At 44.0% G+C, this 22308-nt stretch overlaps 1 protein-coding gene across 5 annotated transcripts in view; it reads right to left on the bottom strand.

The window, feature by feature from the left end:
- Positions 1-22308, bottom strand: part of ATG3 (autophagy related 3) — a 38434-nt gene that overhangs the window by 2520 nt on the left and 13606 nt on the right. For 3 of the 5 annotated variants that reach the window (XM_032787227.2, XM_032787231.2, XM_032787230.2), the window contains exons 5-10: positions 21554-21661; positions 18731-18780; positions 16436-16514; positions 15066-15100; positions 14614-14769; positions 13156-13283 (exon numbers count right to left, since the gene is read on the bottom strand). In XM_032787227.2, the coding sequence (XP_032643118.1) occupies positions 13156-13283; positions 14614-14769; positions 15066-15100; positions 16436-16514; positions 18731-18780; positions 21554-21661 (556 nt within the window). The remainder of the gene's footprint in view (positions 1-13155; positions 13284-14613; positions 14770-15065; positions 15101-16435; positions 16515-18730; positions 18781-21553; positions 21662-22308) is intronic. The other 2 variants (XM_032787229.2, XM_032787228.2) reach the window with 2 other exon arrangements.

Below are 22308 nucleotides of genomic sequence, written 5' to 3'. Positions count from 1 at the left end.
GGAATTTATCAGCATTTATTACAACAGAAAGAGGTGGAAAAAAAAAATCGATGGAAAAACAATTTTTCTGGGTAAATATTGGGTTTATTTTGGTGGACAGAAGGAAAGGGGAAAAATATTCAGTAGATTAATGCTTCGATGAATGGAATTTAAATGTGGTTTGCTGCAGAACTAAAAACAATGCCACCCCCGAGTTTAAGGAAACAATATCTCTAATCCCAACAAAACTTCATTTGAATAAAGAGTTTACTGTTTTAGACTTAGAACTACTAGCTTATAAATATTTACATTTAATAACTGGGCCATGCTGTTTGCAGTGCACACTCAACTTTATCTTTTCTCCTGTTTTTTGGGGTTTTTTTGTAAATACTTTCAAATACTTCCTTGTGTTCTGAAACGTATTCCAACACGTTTTTGTTTTCTTTATATTTTAGTGTCTCGGATCTTGAAAACATTATCTGCTAACAGCTTGAAATGTGTCCATGGTGGGCGTGAGCAGGACTGGCACCAGCGTTTCTGGCGCCCTAGGCACTGGGCCATTTCGCTGCCCCGCGTGCGGGTCTCTCAGCTCTGGTGGAGCTGCCGCAGCCGTGCCTGCAGAGGGTTCGCAGGCATGGCTGCGGCAGCTCCACTGGAGCTGCGGGACCAGCGGAACCTCCGCAGGCACCACCAGAGCCACCTGCTGCCCCCCGCCGGCAAAATGACGCCCCCCCCCCCTTATCCTGGCGCCTTAGGCGACTGCCTAAGTCGCCTAAATGAAAGCGCCGGCCCTGGGCGTGAGTGTCATCAGTATGTTCAGATGTGTACACACTTCAGAGCTTGTGGGTGTGCTTGTTTATTGTGTGCATCTTCTACAGTAATACATGGCCTTACTTCGACAGCTTTGCATATACACAAACTAATATATTATCATAATACATATATATCTCATGCAATGTATTGTATTTTCCTAATAAAACCAAGTTATTTTTTTTTATATATTTGAAAGACAAAAGTAGGGTGAAAATCAGAAAAACACAAATAATGCTTTTTGTAAAACCTGGGATATTTTCAATCAGTTTCAATTGAAAATGAAGGGGATTAAATATGTTGCACAATCGTAAGGGAGGAGAAAGTGAGTATTTCCACCCAATGACACTGGGGCAAAACTACTCTAAGAATAGCTATGGGACCTTTAATATGTCCACGCAGACCACCACCCCAGTTAAAGATTTTATCAAAGCTCTATGTAGTTCACTTTGAGTTTATTTGCCCCAGAGAAAGGAAGGGCTTGATCATCCCTGCCTGGATCCAAACTTGTGCTTCCAGATCTGATGCTCAAAATACTAAGAAATATTTTGGCCAGTGGCAATTCTACATTTTACATACACTGTCCGCCATGCAAGCCAAGTTATGTAATTTGATGGTCAGTAACTGTTCTTTGCTTGTGTAAGCTATCACCACTGTTTTTCCTTTTATCTCAAATATGGGCCCAGATGTACTCACTTATTGGCATTCTAAACAATGGAAATGTTTCTCTTTTAAAAGTGTTTGGCACTTTAAGCTAGCATGTTTTAACATATTTCTGGAGAAACTACATCAGTAGCTGCATATAGAGCTGCTCCTGCCAATGCATCAGAACCTTTCACAACCAGTTACAGTCTCAAAGTAAAGATGGCTGTCTAACACATTTCCAATATAACATTTGTAGATATGGCGCAGCAAGGAGCAGCAGAGAGAAGGGATACAGAGTGTAAAGTAGAGGACTGAGTAGACAATATTTCTCACACAGGATGGCAGGGGAGAGAAGGAGGCAGCAAAAACGACAAAGGTGGTGCTTCACATGAAGATTGCTTTAGCTATACTTTTATTTTAGGTTTTTGTAGTCAAACCTTAATTTGTGAAAAATCTTCAGATTATGAAGACGAACCAAGGGAAGACTGCAAAGAAATTAACAGGATTTTTTTTTTTTAAAAAAAAATGGTCAAACTGATCGCTATTTAGGGGAAGCTTACAGAATTTAATGAAAGGGCTCAGATAGCATCATATAAGTGCTTAAGTAGATGGCTATTAATTTGCATTCACTTACAACTCTGTCAGCTCAAAATCTAGCCATTTTGCTCGTGTGAATCTGAGAATGCAAATAAGTGGTTACCACGTTATTAAAACGAATATTGTGAAGTGGTGTTGGGCAATATCAGAGGACTCTCTCTCTCACAAGCTATACTACTTGTCCTTACATGCACTTACTGGGAAATCATAGCTATTAATATTTTATTAGTCACACTGCAATACTACTGTAGAGTGCATTGACAAAAAATTTACACAGCAGGTACTTTATATTTATTTATTTCAGGAGCAGTCAAGCTTTTAGCCTCTCTGAATTCTCTCATGTCAGTTCAGCCATGCTAAGGCTGTTTCATTCTAGTTCAGAAAGTAAAGAAGTTCATTCCATTGCCATTGAATACTTCATCTCAAGACAACAGAACAATGCTGCAGCTTGGTGGAAGAGTTATTACAATAGCACTGCAATTTTTCATTATACAATCTAGCCATAAAATGCTGCCATTGTGTTCCTTAGAATGCAATGGCTGACAGATTTCAATAATTAGCAGTCCCATAGGAGCCAACATATTAGTGTCACTCTTTCATCCCTACATTTTTATAAAAATAAGCACAAGCACGTGTGAAAGCAGAACTAAGACTGGAAAGATCTGAAGTGTTTGATCTGAGCACTTCATTTGTAAAGGGAAGCAAAGATCTTATAACTTCAGTATCAGCCACAAGCCTCCTCCCTTCAAAGTAGAAAAAGAAGAGATAGTAGTCCTGCAGTCTGTACTAGACTAAGCCAGAAATTCTAGGCTCAACAGTCCCTAACAATTTTAAAGCGAAACATGTACAAAAAGTAATCCTGGGAAAATGCTTTTGGGTATATGATAAAGGATGTCTACCTGCACTCTCAGGAGTTTTGAAGAACAGATGGGAAATTGTATCTTTGCTAGACATTATCCTGTATCAAACCACACTTTATGGTTTTCAATGAGAATGAAAAGGAATGTGAGGCAGCCATGTGAAAACAGTAATGTGAAGAACTGCAACCTAAAAGGGTCTTGAAGGCCTTGTTTAATCTAGAGTTTAATCCTTTTGTAATTAGAGTTAAATGTTTGCCAGTTAACTTGAGCTAGCTAGATACTCCGCCAATGCTTATTTCACTATAAACATTTGATCCACCCTGTGTCATAGAACAAATGTTTGCAAATGATGATCTACACATGTCACAACCATATTAGCTGGCTTAAATTAACTAGCAATCAATTAACTAGTTACACTAGGACTAAGAACTTTCATCCAGATAATGACAAACATTGCTACTCCTATCAAAGAAGATTTGGTGACAGTCATGAATTGGGCTTCTTTCAGTCCCACAGGCTTCAACAAATGAAACAGCCATCAAAATAAGCTTCCCAAAACAAAGGCCTCAGTAAGAAGCTCTCACTGAGAATTTGTTCTACCGATTCCAAGGACCCTCTTCCTACCAGTGTAGGAGACCAAATGAACTCCCAGGAAAATCTTTCAGATTTTTGTGCGCCTTGAACATATTGTATTAAGTGACTAACTTAAGCACTCATGTTTGAAAACGCTAGCCTGGTGGCTTAGCTACACTTTGTGAATTGTGTAATTCATGTTCATTAAAAAAAAGGTTATGTCAAAAGAAAAAGGTTTTCCAGAATGGAATGAAACAGGACAGTCTGGTCCAATAAAAGTGATTTGTCTCTTGGGCTTTCACCATGACAAATGTCAATGGGAAAGGAAGTTTTAATAATGAAGTAGGGAAAATTCAAAGATCTCCCATAATAAAGTGTGTCAGTGTGGAAACTGTTTATGAACATGACTTCTGCAGCTGCTCAAACACAGTGAAGAGAATAAGAACTAGTAGCAAAACCAGCATTACCTTTAACTGAAGCTTCCTGGACCTCCAAACTGACCAACACCAAGCCATCTTGGAAAGCACTGAAGTTGGACACACTAGGTGGTCTCCCTCCTCTACTCCCACAACACTCATTATAATGCAAACTATAGAGTGAAACTGCACCATGGACACTGAAGGGCATATGAGTGAATCCTTCAGCTGACAGTATATCACTTTTTTGGGGTTAATTCTTTAAATCACCAAAAAACGCAGTTTTAGGTCAACAAACTATTTGTGAAATCATCTCAAGTTCACATAATAGTTTTGAGCAAACAAATATCGAAATGTTTCGGAAAAGTCAAAGTCACATTTCATTTTGACCTGATTCAAGTATTTTTTATTTTGATTTTGGGCACTGAAAGTAGGTCTAGATCTACAAAATGGGGGAGGGGGAAGATAGGAGGAGGGGCAGAGATGGTGATGCCCCCACTCCTTAAAGCTCATTGGGATGCAGACTACCCAGGTTCAATTTGCAGAGAAAGAATTTGAACTTGGGTCTCCCACTCTCTCTCTGGGGCAAGGGATATTCTGGGTAAGGGGCTTTCTCAATTTCTCCTCTTGAAGCTATTTTACTTACAAAAAGTGGATAAATAATTATTGGAGCAGAGCCTTGAACTTAGTCTCCCACATCCTAGATGCATGCCCTAATGAACCCATAGGCTACAGAGTCTCTTTCCCTGACTCAGTCACTTTTCATTGCCCAATTCCTACATCTACAAACTTGTGGATCAGCATTTATTATTGACATATTGACTAAATGGCTGCCAATTGACTACTTCTAACAGGCTTTTACCCATCAAGCAATTGCCAAAACACAACTTCTGTTGACAATGTTGATTGAACAGAACGTTTTAAGTAATGATTCAACAAGTGGTTAGCGTGCGGCTTGCCATGGTATCTCTTTTTCAGTTCCTCCTTTGATACAGATGCTACAAAAGAAAAACTGCTGAGTGAGCAGGCTGCCAGAGTGTTGTGAGCCAACACGTACTTTCCCAGTTGTCGTCAAGCATAGCCCTACGTACACCACATTGCACAATTTATGGGGTGGGCAAGGAAGTGACAGAGATGAGAGGAAAGACTGGAACTTATTTGTGAAGCAAAGATTAAAGCAGCACCCTTAGCTACCGTTTCTACCTGAAATATCTAGAAGCAGCTTGGAATCCAACAGGCTCTTTTAACTTCAAAAGTTAAGTATTGAGTGGGAATTGCCCACTCTAGTCAGACACCTTTCACCCCCTCCCCCATGCCTCTGCCCCAAACTAAGCAGTTCCACACTATCTAATTCAGGGGTAGGCAACCTATGGCATGCGTGCCAAAGGCGGCACATGAGCTGATTTTCAGTGGCACTCTCACTGCCCAGGTCCGGCCACTGGTCTGGGGAACTCTGCATTTTAATTTAATTTTAAATGAAGCTTCTTAAACATTTTAAAAACCTTGTTTACTCTACATACAGTTTAGTTATATATTATAGACTTATAGAAAGAGACCTTCTAAAAACATTACAATCAGAGTGAATAAATGAAGACTCGGCACACCACTTCTGAAAGGTTGCCAACCCCTGATCTAATTCATAGACCTTAAGGTCAGAATGGACCATCAAGATCATCTATTCTGACCATGTCCACACTGCAGGCCACAGAACCTCATCCACCCCTAATCTCTGGCTGAGTTACTGAAATCCTCAGATCATGGTCTGAAGACTTCAAGTTACAGAGAATCCACCATTTAAATTCAGCTTGATTTTCTGACGGTTCTAAAGCCCAGTCCAGCTGCCTGTCTCCCCTAGGTGTGTGTCACACACAGGCACATGCCAGATGAGATGGTAGAGAACTGCATATTAAACAAGCAACAACTGCCTAGATCCCACTCTCTGGCTCTTTGAGAGAACAGCTATTTAATTAAAACCTGTATATGCCTCCCAGAGTCTGTAGCTGCATTAGCACTATCAAAGGCAGCTGGCCAATTTACTAGAATCAGCAATAGTTAAATGCCCCATGTCCACAGCCAGAACATATACTAACAAGACCTGTACTACACTCTGGCCTGAAGCGAGACTGACAGGACTCAAGGAAGATCAAAATGCTGGTTAATGTTGGAGCGGTCTCAGTACAGTCTCAGCTTTCCCTCTCCAACCCACCATCCCTCCAAACAGAAAGAAAAGCAATTGGAGAGACTATCAGCATGAAAAAACTGCTTCTTGAGCACAGGCCTAGGTTCCTTGACAAGAGCACTGACACTTTGCTCTGCTGGGGAAGGGTGTGGATGGTGAAAGGTGTGTGACAGTATCTACTGATAGTATTCCCCCTGAGAGATTATCCTAATCTCCCCCATCCACCATCTCTAGAACCTTGCTGAGTGAGAGAAATTCAGCTGGAGAGGAAGTTATGTTGATTGCCAGCAGACTCATGCTGGTAGGTGCAGGATGCCCAAACACCTCTCAGCAAGAAATTCAACTGAGCAGACATGCTAGATTCAATACACCAGGGGTGGTCAGACCTGTGGCTCCGGAGCCACATGCGGCTAGTCAGAAGTTAACATGTGGCTCCTTGTATTACTGACTCTCGGGCTGGAGCTACAGGTGTCAACTTTCCAGTGTGCCGGGGGTGTTCATTGCTCAACCCCTGGCTCTGCCACAGGCCCTGCACCCACTCCACCCCTTCCCACCCCCTACTCGGAGCCTGTAGTGCTCTCGCTTCCCTCCCCCCGAGCCTCCTGCATGCCACAAAACAGCTGATCAGGAGGTGTGAGGAGGGAGGGGGAGGTGCCGATCCGCGGGGCTGCTGGTGGGTGAGAGGTGCCGGGAACAGGGTGGGAGAGCTGATAGGGAGCTGCTGACGTATTACTGTGGCTCTTTGGCAATGTATATTGATAAATTCTGGCTCCTTCTTAGGTTCAGGTTGGCCACTCCTGCAATACACTAGCCATGCCCCAGATAGAACTGCTGGTTGGGACTTCAAGTGATACAATGGGAGAGAGGACAACTTTTCATTGCTCTCATAGGCGCAGCAAAAGACATGACTTTTTTTTTTTTTTAATGCAATCACCTCCATGATTTCTCCCCAATACTCTGATCACCTCCTTTCACATATAAGGCATGTCTACACTTAATGCTACAGCTGTGCCACTGCAGTTATGCTGCTATAGCGCTTCAGTGTAGACACTACCTGGGCTGACAGGAGGGAGTCGAGAGGCGGTAGTTAGGTCAATGGAAGAATTTTTCCATCAACTTAGAGCATGAGCCCTCTTTCTGTCAGTGGTGCGCATCTCCACCGGGAGCGCTTCCACCAACTGATGGGGACAGTGTGGGGGGCAGCCGCCTAGGTTTCTCAGGCTTCTTACCTTCCCAAGCAGGGAGACTCCAGGCAGCTGCCCAGCTGGGAGTGGGGATCTGGGGGCAGCCAGGCTGTCTTGTCAATTTCACTGCTCCAGCATGGAAATTGACAAGACAACCAGCAGCTGAAGTAAGTAACACTGTGTCACCCTAACTACAAAAAGACAAAAATGCTATGCCTCTGGTGGGGGTGGAGTTATCATATTGGTGTAGTACAGCACTTAGGGCAGTCTACACTACAGGGTAAGTCGACCTAAGTTACGCAACTCCAGCTACGTGAACAACATAGCTGAGTCGACATAGCTTAGGTCGACATATTGTCATGTCTACACTGCACTGGGTCGACAGGATTAACCTTGTTTCCAATTCCTGTGGAGTATCGAGTCGACGGGAGAGCGCTCTGCGGTCGATTTAGCGGGTCTTCATTAGACGTGCTAAATTGACCCCGGTGGATCAATTGCCACAGTGTTGATCCCTGGTAAGTGTAGACATACTCTTACATCAGCAGGACAAAACTGTAGCACGTACAGACAAAACTAGGTCAATGTAAAACAACTTACATTGACCTAACTGTGTTGTGTAGACCAGTTCCTACTGCTATCCATACGTGGACTTAGTTAAACCAACCTAATTTTTTATTGTAGACCAGGCCTTACTCTACTGCAGTCATTGAGTACCAAGATGACCCATAAAAGTTGCATACAAGGAGAGGTCAATTTAGCAGCCACTTGACTGTCCATGGTTAGAGCATCCTACTACAATATCAATAGACAGTGGACTGCTGCTTGTATAATACCTTCCCTACAGAGGTCACACCAAATGCGTCAGTTAATGTCAGAGGGCAGCCCAACAACACAGGGCCTGTGGACCCAATAGGAGTAAAGGTAATGTTACACCTTGAGGTGTGTAATCCTCACGCTAATTGCTACCATAGTGTGGGACCACATGTGTGAGAAGACAGAAGCGCCATGGGATGGACTCTCTTTGTTAACCTAAGAGTCCACATGGATCACTTTTTTCAGTTTGACTTCAGTGCTCATGACTCTCTCAGCAACTCCAACATCAGGCTGGACAAAAACTCAAATTGTACATCTAAGAACAGTAGCCGTGTCTATTTTAAACCAATTCTGGGTCTTGCATATATGGTTGCTGCACTCCAATTTAATCTTGGAACGAGACCCCTATATTTAGAGTCAGATGCAAACAAGACACACACACAGGTTGGTAAGCATCAACAATTTCTCATCTACAACAGAGTGAAGAAGTGACACTGACTTCATGGCTACGCCAGTTTTTACCGTTTCACGATGGCTCCAGCAAGGTGAAAGTGTTTATTTTCTACAGAGAAGTTATTCAAATTTCAGACAAGCAGGACTATTTATTGACCAATGTAATGAGCAGAGCAGTATGAACTTTCCCCTGTGCTACTTTATCAATACACTATCTTGACTTGTATCACTTCTGCTGTTATACTTCTGAGCTTCTCTTGAGGCTGTTAGATATGAATACTAAAGCCATTCATTAGTGGCTAGGCTGAAACTACAGAAAGTGACCTAGCATAAGATTTGAACTTGAGACTCCAGAAGCAAAGAGGCCAGCATGCTATCCCATTGTGTAACCAAAACACTCCTAATGTCTCTGATGTTTGCGGTGCTGTCCAATGGCAATAGCATTAACGGCACTGTCCGAACGGGCCAACAGGCTGCAGATCCTGTGGCTGCACGGAGGCAGAGATAGTGCTCCTCAACCACACACACACACACACACACACAAGCAGTGAGTGACCAAAAGCTAAGCTATGCTCAGTCTCCGACTAAAGTTTGTTTGCTACCAGGTCACGTCAAAAATTTTGATCTATTCAGTGCAACAAAAGCCACCTCTGATTAGAGAGGCACAAGGCAAGAAGCACAGGAAGTGGTAGTGATGAGCCAGCATAACAGCTACAGAAGCAATTTAAGCAAATACTGCTATACTCAGTGGCAAAGGGGTAAAAGTCAGTCCTGTCAATGCCAACCCTCCCCTCCCTGTATCCCCTAGTTGCAGAGGAAACACCCCACCTCCAGGGGTAGGGTGGGGGACTAGGGCTCCTGCAGTGATGCTCCTCACCTCACCCATGTGGGTCTGGGGACATACTGCAAGGAGGAGCCAGCCAGAGACTGAAGCTGGCGGAGGAGATGCAGAAGCATTGGCTGTTTGTTCCAGCTGCCACCCTCCCAGGCGTGGTCTACACCAGTAGTTTTCAGACTGTGGGTCGGACCCAGTACTGGGTCACGGCAGCTCTGGTCAGCACCGCCGATCAGGCCGTTAAAAGTCCTATCAGCAGTGCTTCCCAGATAAGGCAGACTAGTCCCTACCTGTTCTGATACCTCGCTGCGCCTCAGAAGCAGCCAGAAGCAGGTCCAGCTCCTACGTGGGGGGCCATGGGGGTCTGCATGCTGCCCTGCCCCAAGCACCAGCTCCGCACTCCCAGCTAACGGGAACTGAGGGTGGGGGAGACAGGAGGGCGGTACCTGCAAGCAAGAGCCACGTGGAGCCACTTGTGTGCCTCCGCCTAGGAGCCAGATCTGCTGCTGGCCGCTTCCAGGACACAGTGTGATCCGCAGTGCCAGGACAGATAGGAAGCCTGCCTTAGCACTCCTGCTGCGCAGCTGACTGGGAGCTGCCTGAGTTAAGCCCACGCCCCAATCCTCTGCTCCAGCCCTGAGCCCCCTCCCACACCCTGAACCCCTCATTCCTTGCCCCATCCCACAGCCCTCACCCCCAAACCCCAACCCTCTGCCCCAGCCCTGAATCCCTCCCACACACCAAACCCCTCATCCCCAACTCCACTGGGTTGTCGGCATCAACAATTTTCTTCAAGTGGGTCGCCAGAAAAAAGTTTGAAAACCACTGGTCCACAAACTTAGGCCAACGGAAGCCACCTCATGTCTAGCTAATAATGTATGCGTGTACCCTGCCAGGTCCCTTCCGCCAACCTGTCTCTTACGTCAACTTAGTCCACCCGCGCGAGACATGTCGCACTTAATTCAAGGCTGATGGTCAACAGAGGCAGCATAGACGCAGCGTTGTATAAGTCAACTCAACTGGCTTTCAGGAGGTGTCCCACAATGCTCCGCTGTGACCACTCTGGTCATCTTTTTCAATGCCGCTGCACAGCAGCCAAGCATACAGGAAACATTTCCTGTTTGATCAACATGGAGAGCTCACCATTCCAGCGGATCATGGCGACTCAACGCCCGAAATAGGCTACAGCGTAGAGTACACAGGAGGTGGTCGATCTTCATGATCTGTGGGAAGATGAGTCTGTGCAGGCACAGCTCTGATCCAGCCATAGAAATGTAGACCTCTACGAAAAGATTGTGCGAGAAATGAGGGAGAAGGACTACACCAGGAACACGCAGCAGAACTTCGGCAGGTGTACCAGAAGACAAGGGAGGTGAATAATCGTTTTGGTTCTGCACCTTGGACATGCAGCTTCTACAATGAGCTATGTGCAATTCTCTGCAGCAACCCCACCACTATCCACAAACACAGTGTGGGTACCTCTCACCAGTCTGAGTCCAGGGCAGAAGTTGATTAAATGGCCCTGCAAACTTGGATCACAACAGCTCCCACAGTGGACTTACAAACTCCAAATTGATTCCCCACTGAGCAGTAGCCCTTTGGCATTGTAAGCTTCCACAGAGCACCTACTACTCTTCTCCACTGTCAGAGCAGGTCTCAGTTTAGCGTTTCAGGGCTGGGTAAAGCTCGGCAAAAAGTTCCTGGAAAGTGGCCTTCTGCATTTGAAAATTCTGCAGCCACTGCTTCTTATCCCATAATGGCATAATGATACGATCCCACCAGTCAGTGCTTGCTTTCCCAAGATCAGAAATGATGCTCCATCTTGTTCAGCTGCTGCGTGACTGCCTTCCTCTCCCAGATGCTTATGCTGTCCCCAACACAGCACTTCTGCAAAGACCTCTCATCCCTACTGCTGCTACCCCTGAACAGAGGCTTCGTCTGGCCACTTCCATTTTGTGGGCTTCCTCCAAGGCACTCTTACTGCTGCCACAAATGGCGAATTCCCAGCTGCTTCTTTCTTGCCAAAGCAGGCTTCTGCAGAAAATCTCTAATTAGCTTCATGCCTCTTCTTCCCTTCTGCAGTTTCATGCCTCTTTTTCCCTTCTCTTTACACTTCCTAGTCAGCCCTATCTGTTCTGCCTTCCAGCCAGCCTGCCATGCACCTCTGCTTCTCCTACTCCACATCCAAGTGTCCTAATCCGAGAGTTATATGTATCTTTAGTTGCAATAATGGGGGGCTCAACCAAGTAGATCCATTGGGGGTGGGGGGAGGCATGCAGGATGTGCTTGCACCAAATCTACAAAGAGTCAATTCAGAGATGAGTGATTAAATTGGACACTTTCAGGAAGTCACTTGAACTTGTACCTTAACTGACAACCATACAATTCAATAAAAGGCAGGACCTTAATTGAAAGCATGATCCTGCTGGGTAGATAGCCGACAACCAGTCCAAGTAGTTCAACAGCTGGTAGTTAGAAAATTGGAAGACTTAAACAGCAGATCATTGTAACCCAAGAGAACCAACAGCACTGGGTTCTAAGGCAGCACCATAGCATGAATACAGTCAAAAAATTAGCTTCTTTACATGTAACAGTCTAAGCCAGAGGTGGGCAAACTATGGCCCGTGGGCCACATCCAGCCTGCGGGACCCTCCTGCCTGGCCCCAGAGCTTCTAGCCTGTGAGACTAGCCCCCAGCTCCTCCCCTGCTGTTTCCCGTCCCCCACAGCCTCAGCTTGCTCACTCCGCCACCGGCACAATGCTCTGGCTTGCGGGGCTGTGAGCTCCTGGGGCAGCGTAGCTGCAGAGCCCAGCATGACCCATTGCTCTGAGCTGCGTGGTGGTGACAGTGTGCTTGTTCCAGCAGGGCAGTGTGGCTGTAGCACCGCCAGCCACTAGTGCTCCAGGCAGCGTAGTAAGGGGGCAGGCAAGGGTGGGGGGTGGACAGAGGGCAGGGGAGTTCAGGGCAGTCAGAGGGCAGGGAACAGGGAGGTTGAATGGGGGCAAAGGTCTCAGAGGGGGCAGTCAGGAAGGAGAGGGGGTTGTATGGGGCGGTAGGGAGCAGTCAGAGGACAAGGAGAAGGGATGGTTGGATGGGGCAGGGGTCCCGGGAGCAGTAGGGGGACAGGGAGCGAGGGGGGGAAGGGGTGGATGGGGCAGGAATCTGGGGGGAGGGCAGCGATAGGGGCCAGGCCATGACCCCCTCCCTCCCCTAACTGGCCCTCCATACAATTTCTGAAAACCGATGCGGCCCTCAGGCCAAAAAGTTTGCCCACCTCTGATCTAAGCATAGCTGTCTGCCACCTTCTGGAGTTGATGTGAAAGTGCAATTGTGCGACTGGCCTGGATACACAAAAACAACCTGAAGCAGCTTTCAAAATACAAATAGGTTTTTGGCAAACAATTTAAATTTCCCAAAAGATCATGCTAGAGTAGAATAAAAAAAATTTTTGTAGCAAAAGATCAAAACAATAGCCTGATTCTAGACTTTCTAGAAGAGGAGACTCATGGAGAATACAGTTTTGAGAGGCTACTACAAAACAGAGGCACAAAGGAAAAACCAAACCAATTCTCTTAATGCACATTTAGCACTGGGATGGCTGCTCAAACAATTGCTGACTCTTCTTACCTCTGCAAAAGGGAACAGCTCATGCAGATAGCTGTGGAAAAGTGTCCAGGAAATGGGAATTTATGATTGTTTGATAGATCACAAAAGAATGGACAAAAGGCAATTTTAATTAGACAGAATGACCTTTTCACAAACATATCCATAAGCTGGACTCAGTAAAGAAATACCAAAAGACTGAAGATACCTGCACGGATGAACTGAACACATAGGTGGTGGAGGAAGATGGGGATGATTTTCAATTGTTACTGTTTTTTTGACATGATCTTGACTAATATCTTCATACATGTAGTCTACCGTTAAAGGCTGCCGTTGCTGAAAAGAAAAGAAAAGTGTAGCAGGAACAGTGTCGCACAAACAATCTTTTCCTCCTACTTAGAAAGTAGAATAGCACTAATGTAGCATTTTGCAGCATATATGTTATCTCTGCTTACAGGACCCTAGAGTACTTTATAAGCTAAACATAGCACTGAAATCAAAAGTGGCAAGCAACCATAGGGACAACAGGTGAGAAAGGTGATCTTAATGACAGGGCAAACCTCTATTCTTATGAAAAATGCTGCAGGATCCATACAGAGTAGATATAATTATAGAATCGTAGAATCATAGACTTTTAAGGTCAGAAGGGACCATTAAGATAATCTAGTCTGACCTCCTGCACAATGCAGGCTACAGAATCTCAACCACCCCACTCCTGTATCAAACCTGTGCCTGAGCCATTGAAGTCCTCAAATCATGGTTTAAAGACTTCAAAGTGCAGAGAATCTTCCAGAAAGTGACCCGTGCCCCATACTGCAGAGGAAGGCGAAAACCCCCCAGGGCTTCTGCCAATCTGCCCTGGAAGAAAATTTCTTCCCGACCCCAGGAAAGAATTCTCTGTAGTAACTCAGATCCCACCCCATCTAACATCCCATCACAAGCCATTGGGCATATTTACCCACTAGTAGTCAGACAAATTAATTGTCAAAATCAAGCTCTCCCATTATACCATCCCCTCCACAAACTTATCAAGCTTAGTCTGGAAGCCAGATATGTCTTTTGCCCCCACTACTCCCCTTGGAAGGCTGTTCCAGAACTTCACTCTCTGATGGTTAGAAACCTTCATCTAATTTCAGGTCTAGACTTCCTGATAGCCAGTTTATATCCATAGTACTTTGTTTATAGTACAGTGGGAGAACTGGGAGCTGAACCTGTGGTTCCAGGGAACCTAGATATTTCTAGACTGAGGCTTATATCACTAGTCATCAAACTTACAAGATTCCATAGTGTAAAGTGGAAGAAGAATGCTTCCTTACTCAACTTCCTGCTGCCTGTGTACACTTGGTTCTCACACCTTCTTGATTCACTGACAACAGATTTACTGGTTTTCACTCGTTATCCACAGAAAGCCAACAGCTCAGAGAACTAGAATCTTTTCTTTCACGTGCACCATCGCAACTGGTTACGAAGATCCAATTACAGGGCCATTCAAGGTGTGGTGAGATTGCTTTTACTTATTCTCACAGGCCCAGTAAATCTTGGCTGAAGTTCTGGCTTTACACTGATCTCCTCAATTCTTCCCTTAAACATATATTTAATCAAGTAACAACAAACTGACCTTGCTACCTTAACCGGTGAGTCTTAACACTGGGGGGAAAAAAAATACCTCATCATATCCAAATAACCACAGTCTTGGAGTTTGGTAGTATTTGTCATAAGTGATGTAGAGGTCATAAGTTCTGGTCTGCAGGATGGCATCTTCCCCTCCGACATCAGCTTTAGCTTTGCTAGCTTCTGCTATTTTTCTTGTATCAAGAGTTGCCTGAGGGTAAAGATTTAAGATAAAAGAATAAAGTCAATATCAGTAAAACAAATATTTAAGTAACACTATGCCTTTATTCACCTTTGCCCCATACCTAAAAAGGCATCTGAAGACCGTGGTATTCCGATCAATGTGTCAGTTACAATATTCAATTATAACAAAAATTGGTGCTTTAAAAAGTTTTCATAAATGCATTTTAAAAAAAAGCATATTAGCCATTTGACAGTGTTACCAGTTTGAGCACAAAGTAGAAAGGGTGTTAATGCTGTGGAGGAGGTAGAGAACAGTTCACTCACGTCATCTGTCTCCAATAGCCCACTCTCTTCATATTCTGAAAGGAAAGAGAGAATGTTTATAAGTTCATGCCAAGCTTGTAATTGGTCATCAGAAGCTTAAAAATATGCAACCAAGAGTGCGTCCTTAAATTCTGCAAGCATCTAACATATATGCTTTATCCAAGTAGACTTCCTAATTTTCCAGTACCATTAAACTACACCTAGACTCTCTAATACTGTAAATCTGAAGATTGTCTACCACGTGACTCCACTAGACACTCATTATGGAAGCCTCTAGGACAGGGATCTCAAACATGCGGCCCGCGAGGTTATTTTTTGCGGCCTGCAAGCTCCTCGCCCCCCCCCCCCCGCCCTCCCACAGCCTTTACTTAGAGCAGCTCTGGCCCTGCCTCGCCCCCGCACTGCTTCAGGAAGCTGAAAGAACCTGGGGGAGGAGGCGGCGCAGGGGTGTGTGTTGATGTTGCTTCAGGCACCGCCCCTAGCAGCTCCCATTGGCCGCGGTTCCCCATTCCCGGCCAATGGGAGATGTTGAGGGTGGTGCCCCTGCTCTCCCAGGTTCCATCCGTTTCCAAGAGAGGCACAGGTGCAGGGCAGACAGGCAGGGAGCCTGCCCTGCCCCCGGCGCGCGCCGGGCCAGAGCCCACCCCTCAAACCCTTCCTCCAGTCGAACCCCCACCTTGAGCCCCTTGCTGCACCCTACACCCTGACCCCCTGCCACATCCCTCCTGCAACCTGATCCCCTGCTGCATCCCTCAACCCCTCCTGAAACCCACACTGCAACCAAGTGCCCTGAGCCCCCTGCAGCCTTCCTGCATCCCGATCCCCCGCCCTGACCCCCTGCCACACCTCACCCCAACTCCCTGCTCTGAGCCCCTACCACACCCCACACTCCTCCTGCACCCCCTGGGGGCAGGGAGGGGGCAGAGTTGAGGTGGGGATTTCAGGGAAAGGGTGGGAAGAGGCAGGACAGGGAAGGGGTGAGGCTGGTGTCAGTAATGCAGCCCTTGGGCCAATGTACTAGACCTCATGTGGCCCTCGTGGTCATTTGAGTTTGAGACCCCTGCTCTAGGAAGTCAGCATTTTTCACTGGATGAGTTTCAGAAACTGAAGTTTGTGCTCAAAAAACAGTCACAGAGTTGCGATGCTAGACCTGTCTATTCCACTGCCTACTGGCCTAATTTTCCAGTCACTGACACTTGTGCATTCCAGTGGAGTTGTGGTGGTGTAAACCCAATGTGAAAGTAGAATTAGGTCCAACATGGGACTGTTAATAGGCATTACATGGAAACAAGCAGTAGTTCTTTCCTAGAGTGCTGCCCTAGTTACATGGCTGAAATAAAGTGCATCCTATCTGACTTAAAGGGAAATACCTTCCATGTCAGCTGCTTCCCCTTCATCTTCCTCATCATCTTCACAAGAGGCTGGATGTCCTGGTAGTTTCATACTGTCCTTTTAAGTTAAATTGAAAGCAAATGAGAACAATGCTTTACGAACACTTGAATTGCATATCACATCTCTTGAACCCATCTGCCTTGGAAAATCTATTTACAAATAAGTATTTTCCATTTATTCCTATGAAGTCAATCAACATATATAAGAAAATGATATTCACATTAGTAGGTACTACATTCTCAGGCATTTAAAGGTTTTTGTACATTAAAAATCCAAAATCTCTTGCTTCCAGATCAACTCTGTTCAGGCTCAAAGTCAAAGGATGACTTCTGTAACTATCCATGTTGTAAATTCTGCTCTGAAAATACATCTACTCCTATACCACCACCAAGATAGAGACTCTGCTGTCAGAGCATAACTGATGAGCCTGCTGTTTCCCAAGGCAGAACAGAATCCAGTTTGCTCAGTGGCACCACACAGACTATACTGCTAGCAGGAAGAAGTTGTCAGCAAAGAGCAGTGTGACTTGAAGACATACAGACCTGGTACATTGGGCAAGTCAATTTAAAGGAATCAGGTACAATAATATTTAAAACTAAGTACCTGGTTTAAAATTTGTTAGTACCATAGCAAAAGCCAGTTGTCCAATAATTCCACAATTGTTTTAAAGCCATACAAGATTCTCAGCTTGTTTGAGACATTGATCCATAGTCTGACAAGTTAGAGATCCGAGATTGGAAAAGAGATCCTGGGTGTTAATGGCCAACATACTTCCCTTTCCATATAAGACAGGTTCTAACATTAAAGGTTCTATACAAGCTTGCTAAGTGCATAATAAACTGCTTTAGGATACAGTACCTGTGTACAGAAGACACTACATAAAAGCAAATCTTGTTATAATGGTATTACACAGGAACGTAAAGATTTGCCATGTTGTACTGGGCCACTGGCCCATCAAACCAAGCATCCTGCAAAAGGCAGATTTTTTTTTTTGGCGCATTTGATGAAGGCAAAACCCTCGCCACACAATGCATATGTGGAGCCAGTTACACAATGCATTATGTACAGTGCAGATACTTCACAGTCTGAAAGAGTAGGTGACAAGCATGCCAAGGGCTTATTTCTCCTTGAAAAGTGTGTATTTGCCCTGGGCCCCATAAACACTGTAAAAATATTGTTGTACAAGACAATGTTGTTGGTCAGCTACAATAGGTCTGTAAGCACCATGAGGGACCACTGAATTAAAGTGCTCTGTTGCAGTCCTTACCAATTCTGTTCCCACACACTTCACACACCAGATTTATACTGCTTTTAAATTCAAAGAAGCCTTCCAATTGCAGCTCAGAGGCACAGCTCCATTTTACTCAGGTTCCTTTTTAAGAGGCATTTCTACAGATGCCTTTCATCCAATAATGCTTTTTAAACATATACATGTTATTGTTGAGAATGGAAAGGTTCATGCTATCTTAAGTACCTCTTCAGCCTTAGAGGAAGCTGAGAGCAGCTGGAAGTTTTCCAGATTTCATCTCCGCCCTACGATGATTTGAGAAGTATGGTGGCAGTTAATAAAAACGCATTAAAAAAAGAATGAATTTAGCTACATTAGTGCCTCAGCAACTAGAGACAGAAGTTTGGCAGGACACGTGACTTGTCCAAATCAAGATGTACCTTCCCTAACCTACCTTAAGGGACCAGGATCTTAAAACTATATAAAAAAAACTTGTTGAATAAGCCCCATTTTACCATATAATAGGTCTTTTTTTTTTAATCTAACAATTTGTCAGCATTCTAATAGCTCTGCACATGCTCACCTCAAAGTTGACTGAAATCAGTTTCTAGTTTATAGGTGTATGTGGAATATTAGTGAATGTGTATGTTGAATGGAAATACTCCAGATGAACAGGGCCTCATTCCATGATAATGAGAGGGGATACATGCTTACACTGATATTATAATGGGTTACTATTTCAGTTCATAGCTCATCCCACCTTCACATATTTCCTGGCCTCTGTACTGGTCATAGACTCAGACTCGTAGGTCAGAAGGGACCAATATGATCATCTAGTCTGACCTCCTGCACAAAGCAGGCCACAGAACCCTACCCATCCACTTTTATAACAACCCCTAACACATGACTGAGTTATTGAAGTCCTCAAAATTGTGGTCTTTCATGTACTGAATTAGTTCATATGGCTGTTCAGGGACGCTATCAGACATCTATTGGACTTTAACCTTCCAGTATAATAAGTCAATATTCACAAGCTAACAAATACCTTGCTCTCCAGTGTGATCTCCTTAACTACTTCTGTCCCGCCTGCAATACCTGTTGATTGAACATCATTGAAAATAGTTCACATTAGAAGAGCCTGTTTCTTTATTGCCAAGATGGTACGAATTGCTCAATTATGTTTTTATAAAATAACTTTAGAATCTGTAACACGTTATTCAGAGCTGGAAAAGACTATCCCTTCCCCAGGCAGACTTATGTAGGCTAGTACAGACTAATCATATAGGGAAGACTTATGAGACAAGAGTTTTGATAGAGGAATCTTAAGGAGTTTCTGAACAAGTAATGAGTCGGGGGGAATAATTTAACTGATGACTGATAGCTCTTACCACTGCAAAAAAATCTAGATGGACTAACAGTCACACTGTAGTACTCATGAACACTACCTTACACATAGTAACCTCAAGCACATGAAAGCAAGGTGCACTCCAAGAATAATAATAATTTGAGTATGTGGCAAGAGCTACTGTACATTCAAAGCATCCTGTCCACATAGCAGCCTTGATTGTGGTTGAACATGCTTCCTTCTGAGCCAAATGTTATTTCTATAGTGCCACAAGTGTATAAAATAATTCAAATACTGACATGTCCCTGTTCCAAGGAGCTTATATTTAAAAAAGTAGCAACTTGCCACTATCCATTAATAAGCATTAGGAGAAGAGCCTGATACTGTGGCTACACTAGAGAACTTTGTGCTATGTAAACACTTTAGTGTAGCCGCTCTAAGGTGACAGGAGGGTTACCTTAGCTACGCCATTGGCTTAGCTACGCCAGCCCTGGGAGCAGTAGAAGCTATACTAGTGGAGAGATGCTCTCTGGCCAACATATGCTGACTTAATTTAGTGCTGTCCACATCAGCATTTATATCACTCAGGGGGCTGGCTAATTCACACCCGAGTGACATTACTTACATTGACTTAAACTATAACATAGCCGAAGCCTCCGTCATTCAGAAAAAGGAACACCCAATGCATTGCCACTTCATGTCAACCCATCCCGCTTATCCTTCTATTACTTCTTGTTTACTGCTGTTCTTCTCCACTGTCCTGTAATATTATATCACTTTGTTTCGATACAATCTCAGGTCCAGTTAACCAACTGAAGAGGAAGGGGATCTCAGATGACTTCCTCAAAGATATAGGTTTTCTCCTAAGATAATGCACTGTTAGTAGACAGCACACCCTACCACTCAGGAAAGGCACAGTCAGCATACTAGCAACGCAACACGTCAGCAAATGAACACTGTTCGGGAACAATCATTTCAACTGGCTGGTGTAGTCACTCCTACATATTTTCTCTCCTGCCAACACTGAAGATACTCTTAGTTCTATAATATCCTAGCACTGTCAGATATTTTTGTTTGCAGAACTGGTTCACAATATCAGTGAAATTCCCAAAAATCACTGGGAGTGACCAATCAAAAATACAGAGATGTCTAGTGACAAAAATAAGAATTAAAACATCAGCAAACACAGGATAAAGAAATTAACTTCTTCTGGGGTATTCCAATCACACTAAAGAGTAGTTTCTCTTAGAGCATGTCTTCACTAACAACATCTGTGTAGTCACGGCACCAGTGCTGGGAGAGAGCTGTCCCAGTGCTACAAAAACAAAACAAAACAAAACAAAACACACAAACAAAAAACAACCTCCTCCCCCAGCTCCATGAGGGGAATAGCTACCAGTGCTGGGAGAACTGTTTACACTGCCACTTAACACCCCCTTGAGCGCTGCAAGTTTCAGCGCTGTATTTTCACACCCCTGAGCGAGAAAGTTGCAGCGCTATAAAGTGCCAGTGTAGACAAGCCCTTAGAAAGCCTCTGAAAGGCTACAGAGCTACTGAGAGATATTGCATTACTCAAGGGGTGAAAATGCTTTGAGTACTTTTGATACATAGAAAGGAGAGAAAAAATTACCTTTAAGGGCTATTCTCAAACACCTTCATCCTGGAATTTAAAGGTCAGCCTTCTCAGGCTGTGTTAAAATCATCATCTACTCTCAAAAGAAAAGCTGAAAGAAGTATACCATGGAAGAGATTTTGCTAGGCACTTGGGAGTTAAATTGACTACACAGTAGAATCAGATGAACGCTTATTTTTAGTTTTTGAATTTCTCTCTCACGGTGACAAAGGCATCCACTTAGCAGAGAAGTCTGTCTCTAGGACTAAAGCTTTCAAATTTATGTGAAGTACTAACTTATTTTCTGTATTTAACTAGTTTCCTTCTCATACCAATTTATCTGAGGGCCCTTAGATACCAAGGAGACAGGTACCTTCTAGCAACACGGAGCTGTTGGGACTAGAGATCAAAGGTTCATCTAAGGTGGGGCTATATCACAGTTGTGTCATTGCTTAACTAAGACAGAAACTTAACTGTTGCACATCTCATACTTAAACTCACTGACAAGGGAGGTCAGCATGCCATTATTCTTCACATAAGGTGAAGAGAATGGTGCTTTTATGTCTCTCAGTATCTCTTTAACAACAAGTTTGGTCCCCTGCATGTGGGATATTTACCTTACCAAATATAGTAATATGCATCTCTATTGTGCTTCTCAAAGGACTTGAAGCTTTAAGAATCCACACCTCTGAGGTATTACTTCATTTCATGACAGAAACAGACACAGATTAAGCAACTTGCTAATGTCACACAGAGTACACAGGTATTTAACTAGGAAGGTAACTCAGGTCCCTCAAACTAGCTATTAAGACACATCACATATGAGAGTTAGACATTTTGAAATTAAAATTAAGACTCAAAGTCTTTAATATCAGTTAGCAGTGGAAAGTTAAAAATAAGTGTTTCAGTACCTGCATTGTGAAATGTGTCTACCCATCCCCCATCACCATCATCTTCTTCTATAATTGCTTCCAGTTCATCTGAATACTCCATCTGCTTACACCGCTTGTAGCATGGCACTGTAAAGAACAGCAAACTCTTACGAGCAATAGGATAACTGCAATCAGATAACTGCAATCAGATATTAGACAGAGCAGAGAAACTCACTCTGCAAAGCATTCTGCAGTGAATACGTTTCCCCAGCCCCTATTTGCTCTCTGTGGTACAAGGTTGTTTTTTTTGGTGTTTGTTTTAAAAAATAGGTTAAAAATACAAATTTAGACAAAATACCTTTACGTTATACAATTTCAGTACATTTGGGTTAATCTTTTAGGATTTCCAACCTTAATTATTCATGTGAATTTAGTGCAGGCGAAGGTAAGATGATACCTGGACTCTAGTTAAAGAACCGGTACGTTCCAGGCAGTGGTCACACAATCATCTTATATTTTTCTGCCACTTGTCATTGTGCCTCAACCCTGATCTGTAAGGGTCAGAAGGGAGTTTGAGTCTCCAGATTTTCTGAGACTGAACCATTTGGTGGTATCTGGGAACTACCTATCCATTTGTTTCATGCATGTCACTGAACAGCTTTTAATCAGTGCAGATCTTGGCTGAATTTGAACATGCAACTTCTACTGGTTATCTGCTGGGCAGACTTCTACTTAAAGTGCAGTAGTCATGTAAGTGACAGATCAGTTTGTCACCTGGAAAACTGCTGTTAACA

This window comes from Chelonoidis abingdonii, chromosome 1 (assembly GCF_003597395.2).
Source record: "Chelonoidis abingdonii isolate Lonesome George chromosome 1, CheloAbing_2.0, whole genome shotgun sequence".
Taxonomy (NCBI): Eukaryota; Metazoa; Chordata; order Testudines; family Testudinidae; genus Chelonoidis; species Chelonoidis abingdonii.
The sequence above is the reverse complement of the archived record's forward strand: the minus strand, read 5'-3'. Positions and strand labels throughout refer to the sequence as shown.